At 45.4% G+C, this 9,948-nt stretch overlaps 2 protein-coding genes and 1 pseudogene across 2 annotated transcripts; 1 reads left to right on the top strand and 2 right to left on the bottom strand.

The window, feature by feature from the left end:
• Nucleotides 1-481: 481 nt before the first annotated feature.
• Nucleotides 482-1,152, top strand: LOC129013082 (endogenous retrovirus group V member 1 Env polyprotein-like). Its single transcript, XM_054449482.1, has 2 exons — nucleotides 482-728; nucleotides 1,030-1,152. The coding sequence occupies exons 1-2, from the start codon at nucleotides 531-533 to the stop codon at nucleotides 1,135-1,137; spliced, it is 306 nt and encodes a 101-aa protein (XP_054305457.1). The 5' UTR covers nucleotides 482-530; the 3' UTR covers nucleotides 1,138-1,152.
• A 3,234-nt stretch (nucleotides 1,153-4,386) lies between these two features.
• On the bottom strand, nucleotides 4,387-5,264 carry LOC129012356 (histone deacetylase complex subunit SAP25-like; annotated as a pseudogene).
• A 1,614-nt stretch (nucleotides 5,265-6,878) lies between these two features.
• Nucleotides 6,879-9,437, bottom strand: LOC129013080 (disintegrin and metalloproteinase domain-containing protein 20-like). The gene has a single exon (XM_054449479.2). The coding sequence runs from the start codon at nucleotides 9,237-9,239 to the stop codon at nucleotides 7,008-7,010; it is 2,232 nt and encodes a 743-aa protein (XP_054305454.2). The 5' UTR covers nucleotides 9,240-9,437; the 3' UTR covers nucleotides 6,879-7,007.
• Between the last annotated feature and the right edge of the window lie 511 nt (nucleotides 9,438-9,948).

Raw genomic sequence — 9,948 nt, 5'->3', positions numbered from 1 at the left:
TCTGCTCCTATGGACTGACAGGGACACATACGGATACACAGACGCCAATGTGACAGAAGACAAGGCACAACAAACCCCAATCTGTTGGGTCACAAATTTCACTCTGATGTTATTTGTGAACCACACTGGTCTTTTTATCTTGTGTGGTGACAAGGTCTATGAAGGGTTCCCACCTACATGGTCAGAATGATGGGGACTCAGATACCTAATGCCTTTGCCACCAGGTACTCCTCCTTCAACGCCAGCCAAATTATAAACTTGGGCTCCTTTGTTCATAAAGTAGTGCCACACAAGTGTACTAAATGAGATATTATAGAAAATCCACTTATATGTCACAATTTTAAGTTCCTTTCCATGCTGAGATCCATTTTCCCAAGCTTTGGAACTTATGAGAGGGAAAAGGCAATTCTCAATGTTTCCATGGTAATAGAACAGGAGTCAGTATTACTATGCAAGCACTGAGAAGACTCCAATCAGAAGTTAACAGTTTAGCCTCTGTTGTACTTCAGAATCACCATGTCCTGGATACAATGACAGCCCAAGAAGGAGGAGCTTATGCAATCATTGGCGAGGAATGCTGCTTACATGTAAACCACTACGGACAAATAGAATCTAATCTGAACATTTTGAAAGACAAGATAAACACTCTTCATCATATAAATGAAGCTAAACCATTCCATTGGACTGACCCATTGCCAGAGATAGGAGACTGGTTGAATGCAGTATGGGTAAATGTGTTTAGAGTTGTTCTTTTCTGTTTATTAATTCTCCTTCTAATTTGTGTTCTTCTCTCCCTTTGCAGATCCCCTGCCACTCAGCTACTAATACAACTCTTCTCTCCACAAATACTAATTCAGCTTTTAATTTGAAACTGTTAGGGAAGTTTCAGACAGGGAAAATAAAGGAGTTAAAAGTATGCCTGCTGCTCTAAAATATGCCAAATTAGTGTATTGATTACTTCAAGCTCAAAGCACTTTGGAAACTGTATTTCCAGAAGTGACTATCTGACCTGCCTTTTCCTGCATATAGCAAGCCATAAAACTTCCATGGAGAAAGATGCCTTCCCTGTGCCAGGACAAGAAAATAACCCTATCCCCAGGATTGGAAATTGTTGCTTCAGTAGACCTGTACAAATAAACTAAAGTAACTCTTATCTCCCACTAGCTTTATAACTCCTCGTTGACACTCCCCACCAAGAGATCTCCTAGTGACTTCCCTGGAATTCACTGTCCCTAGCTTAGATCCTTTTGTGTCACGGCCCCAATCCCTGTTGGTCTGAACAAAGGGGGACGAACGTGGGAATAAAGACAAAGACAAAAGAGTATGTTTGGTTGAAGGGGTCGGGGGCTCCTTGCTTCCAGTGAACAAGGGCTTTGAGCTTCTAGCTCCCTTCGTATTTATTGAGAAAAGAAGATAGGGAGAAGGAGGTGGTTGTCAGTAGGCTGCTTGACTCGGTGCAGGCCTGCATGACTGCATTCTCTGAACAGTAGTCTCCAGAAGTTCCAGTAGATAACCTCAAGGAGCATGGCGCCAGGGAGTGATTGCACTCAGCATATCTTCTGGCAGCTGTGAGTCTGCCCACATCCTGCATTCATGATAAACAGTTTACTGTTTGATCATATAGCCTCCAGTGGAATGCTGAGTTGGTTACTACCCACAGGCTTTTGGCTCTCTACACTTTTGTCTTGTCATTTCTTCACAGATTTATTCTTCTTTTTCTAAAAGTATAAAAACTTTCACTTTGACCACTATTTTGGGTCTTCACACTCTTGAGAGGATATCTGTGTAAATGAGTTATCCAGGGGGCACACAAACAGGTGGCCATGGTGGCAGAGATACAGGTACATTGGGCTCAATAGCATGGACCCCCCACTTGCTAAGAGAATTAATCAAGACACTTCTGCCATGAATGTCCAAATTGCCAGTGACACAGATCAAGGCTGAGTTTCTGGGAAGGTACTATTCTTCAAGGAAACCAAACAGCTAATTAGTGAGACATTGACTACTTTGTGCACCTTTTATACTGGGAGGGCCAGTGATTAGTTCACACAAGAAAATATACATATTCTAATTATGATATTGTCTGTAGAGCTTAAGCCAGCACCACTACTGGGGGCATACGGATGTAAGATCTTTAAGGATGGAACCTCATGCAACTTGGCATAAGAATAGAGGATTCATTCACTCTTTAGTGTATGAGGTGCAAGAATGGTATGTAGCAATGAATTATATTGTTTGTATCATATATCAAATATTTAGTAGCATCTATCCTCCTAAAGTGCTTAGAATGGCCTGCAGAAGGCAGAGCCAGAGTGCCAGCTCAGAAACAATATTCTGAAAGAATAGAATTGAGTGCCAGCCTTCACAATGCATTGTGTATATTAAGTCAGAGATTCCTACATGGTGTTGTATATGCAATAGAAAGAATATATGGGGCCCAGAACCAAGGAAGAGAAGCTGGGTGGCCTCACTTATCATCACACTTGATGATCCACTGATCTGCTTCCCTCTCTGCAACTATCTGTTCTCTAGGCAGGTCTTGGTCCACAAAGAGAATGCATCTTTGCCAGGGGACCCAGCATAAGTTCCGTAGACCTGCAAGCTGCCCTCAGGGCATCTGGGACATCTTCTGTTCAAGGACAAGCAGGTAAAAAGAAGAGTCATTTTGGCAGGAGTAATTGACCCTGGATAGCAGGGGGAGGTAAGGCTGCTGAGCCCCCAGTAGAGGCATGGAGGATTATATGGAGAAACTAGGGGATTCACTTGGGAGCCACTGGGAACCACCCAACGCAATGGTAACTGTGAATGGATATGTGCAGCAGTGTTGACCTCCTGGGATGAAGGTGCAAAAGATTTAAAACAAACATTATAGCAAGTGCTCTTGGTCCTCCCTGACTCCCACTTTTGTCCTTTTTCTTTTTCCTTCTTCTCTTTATTTTTTTAAAGTTAAAATAAAATTAATGTTATGAAGATGGGGTCTTGCTATGTTGCCCAAGCTGGTCTCAAAGTCCTGGGCTCAAGCATTCCTCCCACCTTGGCCTCCCAAAGTACCAGGATTACAGGCATGAGCAACCGTGCCCAGCGCCCTCTCCACAACCCTTTAAAAAACAACAACAACAACAACAAAAAACTATATACCTCTCACAGCCCATGGCTATCCAAAAACCCACAAGGTTTGTAAAGACAGTTCTCAGAATTATTGTTCTGTTGGTTATTAGACTCCAAAGAAGGGACAAGGAAATACGAATAGTCTCCATCTATGAGTTTTGGTTAAGGTGAACACTGATGCTAAAATTGAAAGGACAAGGACAGCTACTCAAAACATTCCCATCTTGTAAAAACCTTGACCCTGCTTCACTTGTGATATCACCTGGTCTTCAGGTACTCCCTCATGTAGTTCAATTGAATAAAGCCTTTAACCTCTATCTGAGTCACTTAAAAAAAACCATACATATATTTAATAATTTTGTGTTGTTACTTGGAATAGTTTTGGACAAAACGCCAACACTGCCCAGTTTTGTGTCAAAGACAGCATTATCAAAGAACCCTAATTTCCTTGGGTGGAGAGGTAAGCCCTGCTCTTGGTCTCTGATTCTTTTTTTTTCCCCTCATTTAAATTTTTATTCTTGATTTGCAACTTTTATTTTAAGGTCAGTGGTACATGTGCAGGATAGGACGTGTAGGTTCGTTACATAGGTAAACACTGTCACGGTGGTTTGCCGCACAGATCATCCCATCACCTGACTTTCTTTCCGAGCATGGTGGTTGCATGCTTTGACTTTTTTCTAGGTACCCTTTTGTCAGACTGAAGTCAGCATTTTCCTTCCGTCTTTCAGAGTTCTTTAGATGTGCAGAGAGTTTAGGCAACTTTCCTAAGGTGGGACAAGACTCTTCTATTATCTCAAATTTCTTCTACTACGGAAACTCCTATCCAACCCAAACACCTGGCCAGATCTGTGTAGACATATGGTCTGGTGCAGTGTTGATCGATCTGTTAAATTCTTAAGTGGCGTGATTTCATCAGGTATAAATTTGAAATGCACTGCCTTTGGTTACTTGGGGCATGTCAAACTTGTGCATTTTTGTGTCACCTTAGAGGAAAAGGGTAGCAGAATAGCTGACACTCCATGAATAACTTACTTTGATTGGTATGAAGAAACCAAGAAAAGAAATATTTTGAACAGTCTCTGGTCTTGAGTCCTGTTTTCAACAACTTCCATGGTCTTCCTTTCCCAAAGGCCTCCTCCCTTCTGTCTACCTCAGTTTATGCCTCTAATTCTCACCTCCCTTCTATCCTGATCCCTATCTTCTTTTTGTTTGTTTGTTTCTTTGCAAACCAACACTGTTTTATTGTCAACATAACCAGCCCACTCTGCACCGAGAAGGCTATGGACAATGGGTGTCTGGGGTCTGTGGGAGAGAGAGGTCAGCACCCTGAAAACTGCTGGGGCTACCACAGGGGCTGGTTGGGTCAGAGGTAGGGTCTGGGGGGCCAGCTGCGGAGGAGCTGGGCCTAGGCTCCCCCTGGCTCACCTGCAGCAGGCCAGTGAGAGCGATCAGCTCCGGCCCGCTGAGCCAGGCAGTGGAGGGGCCCCGGGAGGGTGACAGGCGGGGGAGAACCTTGGCAGACATGATGGGGGGCGGCGGCAGCAGTTTCAGGGAGCCCATCATCTGCTGGGGGGCCTTGGACAGGTATAGGGGGACACGCTGCCCCCGGGGCAGCAGAGGATCCGAGAGGAAGACGTCTTCATAGCACATCACCGGGAACCCTGCATCCGGGGGCGCCTGCTGTCCATTACAATGCCCTGTGGCAGGGGCCACGGGCCTGAGACCCCTGCCCGAGGCTGCCTCGTACAGCGGCCAGAACGAGGGGTGACACAGCGTCCGGCCTCAGAACGAGGCTCCTGAGCTACAGTTGGCCCCCCACACCAGCCAAGGTCCTGCTTTGGCTTCGTACTTGGGGTCCCAGGGCGCTAGTGGAGTCATCCTCGAGGGGGCCACCTCCCAGGCCACCTGGGGGGAACGAGGATCTGGGGCTCCGGGGCGCTGCTCAGTGGCCGGGCCTGGTGGGTGGTGGGGCAGCAGCAGCTGCTCTCTCCGGGTCTAGGAAGGGCTGTCCCATGGGGGTGACCCCAGCTCCCTGGGGGCGTCCGCTCCGGAGCTCCAGGGCTCGCCCCTTGGTCCTTGCCCCCCGCAAGGCCTGGTCCCTCGGACGCCTCCTCCGGGCCCGCGCCCCACCACGGCGGCGACCAGGGCAACAACATTCCGCGTTCCCGAGCGCAGGACCGTACCGCCGTGTCCCCGCCGCCCGGCTCGGCCCGGCCCGCTCAGCGCGAACCTGCCCTCCTGGCGAACCCACCCCAGAGGCCTCGTGGCAACCCCCGATCCCTATCTTCTTAAAGTCCCCCTTGCTTCTTTTCTTCCACATCTCCAGCTGTCTCTTACTATTTGACCTGGAACATCACCTCTTGTTGCATATGACAAGCCCTAAAAACAAGAGAAAAGTTTTTAAAACACACACACACACACGCACACACACACTGTCACTCTGTCACCCAGGCTGGTGTGCAGTGGTACAGTCATGACTTACTGTAACCTCCAGCTCCTGGTCTCAAGTGATCCTCCTGCCTCAGCCTCCCAAGTAGCTGGGTCTATAGGGACACACTATTACACCAGGCTGATTTTTAAATTTTTTTAGAGACGAGGTCTTGCTATCCTGCTCAGATTGGTCTTGAACTCCTGGCCTCAATTGAGCTTCCTGCCTCAGCTTCCTGAATAGCTAGGACTACAGGCACGTGCCACCATGCCTAGCTAATTTCTTTATATTTTGTGTTGATAGATTCTCACTACGTTGCCTAGGTTGGTCTCAAACTGGTACTCCCTCCTCAGACTCTGGAACAGCTAGGACTACAGGTGTGTGCCACCATGCCTGGATAATTTTCTTATTTTTTAATATTTTATAGAGACGTGATCTCACAATGTTGCCCAGGTTGGTCTCAAACTCCTGGCCTCGAGGAATCCTTCCACCTCAGGCCCCCAAATCGTTGGGATTATTGGCGTGAGTCACCATGCCCAACCTTAGTGCACTATTTCTGAAGTGATTCTTCTGGTTTTCCTTTAGGTAAGATTTTGTGTCTGTACATTTATCAGACTGTCAGTTCCATCCTGTAATTTATAGATAGGCTGGGCTTAGCCAATTATTGGAGATTTTAAATATGAGATCCCATACCTTTATATCCAGAGAAACTGAGAAGTGATTTAACAGTGAATAATGATCCTTTCTGTAACAGTAAAGACAAAAAGCCAGAGACATTACATATGGGATTCCCCAGGCTTAGCATAATGCAAAAGTCATGAGAATAATGAAAATGATAGCAGACAGCGTGTACCAAGTGCCCAGAACTTTGGGAGGCCAAGGTGGATGAATCACTTGAGGCCAGGAGTTTGAGACCAGCCTGGCCAAGATGGTGAAACCCTGTCTCTACTAAAAATACAAAAAATTAATCTGGCGTGGTGACGCGTGCCTGTACTCCCAGCTACTCAGGAAGCTTAGGCGGGAGAATTGCTTGAATCCGGGATGCAGAGGTTGCAGTGAGCCGAGATTGTGCCGCTGCATTCCAGCCTGGCAGCCTATGCACCAGAGTGAGACCCTGCCTCAAAAAAAAAAAAAGGAAATGAAGAGTGTGAACAAATGTATATTAGTGTACACGCGATTTGCCACACGGGTATCTAGAAAACATTAGCCCCAAATCTTAAATGAGTACAGGTCCTCTTGTTAGTGAATCTAAGAGTTTCTGCCATCATCTATAGAAGTATTGAGAATACGACTACACATGAAATGTTAAGGAAATTTAAACACACAGACCCTTTTTAAATTGCCAAGTGATTTTACTTCAAGATGACATCAGAATTGCTAAAAGGTGATGTAACCGTCAGAGTGACTATTGATTATAACTCCCAGTATGTGTCAACGTGATTTTCTCCATTGTGTGGGCTCCCATTAGTATTTACTCATTAGGTTCAGTAGTTTTCATTATTTTCTCTTCCATAAATTCTATTGCTTGTGAAAAGCCACCAAAGAGAAGTGAAACCATAAAAAGGACGTAACGAGTAAATATTAAAAGTAGTGCTCGGTTTATATTCACAAGTGTGCTGGCTGTAATACGATATTGTTTGTCAGCTGGAGGGCCACTATCTATACTACCCCCTTTTCCTCTCAGTTCACATGTTGGTGGTTGCCACCCATGCAGACAGTGACAATGTTTTTTGTTGTTACATACTCCTCTGTAATTGCATGTTTTAAGATCACACTCAAAATGCAGGTCTTGATAAGAAGTACAATTGTGTTTAAGACAGTAGCTCCCTGGGCCACAGGTTGCACCATCCACTACCAGCCCCATTTCTGGCAAGTCTGTCCCCTGGTGTGCTTCATAGCCAAAGCATTTTTCTTCTTTTATGTTGTGTACTAATATATTACGAAATGTAGTGTGCTCACCTCCACCGGGAATGTGGCTGACACCGCTACAGTGCAACATTCCACAAAAAACATCATCTTCTTCACATGGAAAAGGTTTACTTCCCCCTCGCCGTAGAATAACCCCACAGTTTCCAAATCGGTTACCAATCCTATTCAATTTTTGATAGCACGCTGGGGAACCGTCTTTCACTTGGTGGCCAAAAAGGGCTTGACACTGCATATCACGGTCACTGCAGTTTCCTCTTATACAAACAGATACTGCTGAACATGGGGTCCCATCCTGGATGTAGACGTCATTTGGACACTCTTCCTTTTTCCCATCACAGTATTCCGGTAGATCACATATACCACCCAAGTCTCTGCAAACCACTCCAGGGGCAGCATATTTACACTTATGGCAGCAAAGTCCTGTATTGCAAACACTGCCAAGAGAAAGGGTACAAGAGGTCTCACAACATCTATCACTGGCGCAGTCTTTAAGGGAGCCACAGTCACATTCTTCCCTCTGATTTTTGATCTTGTCTCCACAACGAGGAGCTACGTATGGAAAATTAGTGTATGGAACATTTGGAGGACTCAGACAAGGATCCCATTGATTAAACTTGTGTTGAATTACCTCATAAGAACAATTGCTCATCATATCATTAAGATCAGGAACAGGAGCCATGAGACAATTGGTTCGTCGAAAACAATAACAACCAACAGAATCATGTCTCAAGCCCATGTTATGACCTAGTGCATGTGCTGTAACACATGCCCCCCTAAATAGGTGATACCTCATTAAATACACAAACATTGCTCCCCAGTTGGGGTTGCATATTCCATCAAAGTTGGAATAACACTCACTGTCTTCAAGTCGAGTTGATGTAAAAACAACTGAGGTATCATGTGGAATTTCTGAAAACCATTCATAATATTTCCACAAACCAAACTCTTCTATAACCCTGTCGCCAGGCATGTTATTCAACGCTACTATATCCCTATCATTCCATATGCACAAAACACGTATATAGACATTTAAATAAACTGGTTTGAAAATGGTATGTATGATGCTGTTAATAATCACTACATTCTCTATTATGTGTGACATATTAGGGTTCCGCATGAATAATCCATTAGTAACCGTGTAGTGAAGTTTCAAGTTTTTTCTATGATGCCTCCACAAATAAACGTGGCCTGCTCTGGGAGTCTCAGCCAGTTTTACCTTTTCAGATTCTTGATCTATCTCTTCCCCTTCAGTCTTACATCTACTAACCTCTCCTGGCCTTTCTTCTGACACAAGCAGAGATACTACATGCTCAAATTTGGAAGAAGCCTCCAGGGGTTTGATTTCGTAAGTCAGGTCATCCACCTGCAGCATGCCACGCAGACCTCCACGGCAGGTGTCCAATGTGGCCACAGACCCAGGAACCCCTTCCAGGTAGCAGTCGTAGTAACAGTCTCGCGGGACAAAAGGGTAGTTCTCCTGCATGGCCCCTTGGTCATTATTAGTAAAAACAGGTAAATGTCTGGGCATCATGTTCTTCTTGAGCTTCATGTGAATCACGTGTCTTCGGCCCCAGAAACGCATGCTGTAAGAGAGCTGGTCTGGCATCTCAACTCCACCCCTCCTGTGGGGCACTTTCTTGGGGATCACAATTTCTGAGGAAGTGAAGCGCCATCCTGGTGGGTCATGAAAACAACAGACCTGGGACAAAAGTGCCCAGAGGACAGGCAGCCAGAGAGCACCTGTCAAGGGGTCCTGGACCCAGGCAGGTCCCATGAATAAGGGAGACTCTGACCAAAGAAAATTTAGTCAAATGGGAGGCAGGAAGAGGATTCCTCAGTCTTCAGGGAAGAGGATTCCTCAGGGCAGTTATGAGGAAAGCAGAGTGAGTCTGCAGGCTTGGCACCCCCTGATAGGTGAGAGGTAAGGGTTAGGCTATTACATAACAATGGTGTGCTCATCAGGGGAGGCTGTTTTCAGTGAGCTGGAGACCTAGGCCAGCAGGTCAAAGGAAGAGGAAAAAAAATGGCAGGAATTGAGAATAGCAGTGTATAACTGAGCTGGAATGTCTCTTGTCCTCTAAGGGAAGTCATAAGTGGGGTTTGATGAGTAAGTGGGTTTAATGCAAGTTTAGGACACTTAAGGACATTTTTCTCAAGCCTAAATGAGGGAAGGACTCAACATGTAATTAAAAGAAGGAAGCGTATACAATGATAAGGAAAGTGGAAACTTCTCCTTAAAAGAATTTTGAGTGCTGCAATAAACATACGCGTGCATGTGCCTTTATAGTATAATGATTTATAATCCTTTGGGTATATACCCAGTAATGGGATTGCTGGGTCAAATGGTATTTCTAGTTCTAGATCCTTGAGGAAATGCCACACTGTCTTCCACAATGGTTGAACTAATTTACACTCCCACCAACAATGTAAAAGCGTACCAATTTCTCCGCATCCTTTCCAGCATCTGTTGTTTCCAGACTTTT

This window comes from Pongo pygmaeus, chromosome 15 (assembly GCF_028885625.2).
Source record: "Pongo pygmaeus isolate AG05252 chromosome 15, NHGRI_mPonPyg2-v2.0_pri, whole genome shotgun sequence".
In the NCBI taxonomy this organism is placed as follows: Eukaryota; Metazoa; Chordata; class Mammalia; order Primates; family Hominidae; genus Pongo; species Pongo pygmaeus.
Note: the sequence above shows the minus strand (reverse complement) of the source record. Positions and strands in the feature narration are given on the sequence as shown.

Bases quoted from the DNA above. Each gene is read 5' to 3' on its own strand.
- LOC129013082 (XM_054449482.1), top strand. From the start codon at position 531: ATGACAGCCCAAGAAGGAGGAGCTTATGCAATCATTGGCGAGGAATGC. The intron at 729-1,029 runs GTAAATGTGTTT...TCCTGCATATAG, and splicing joins ACTGGTTGAATGCAGTATGG to CAAGCCATAAAACTTCCATG.
- LOC129013080 (XM_054449479.2), bottom strand. From the start codon at position 9,239: ATGGGACCTGCCTGGGTCCAGGACCCCTTGACAGGTGCTCTCTGGCTG.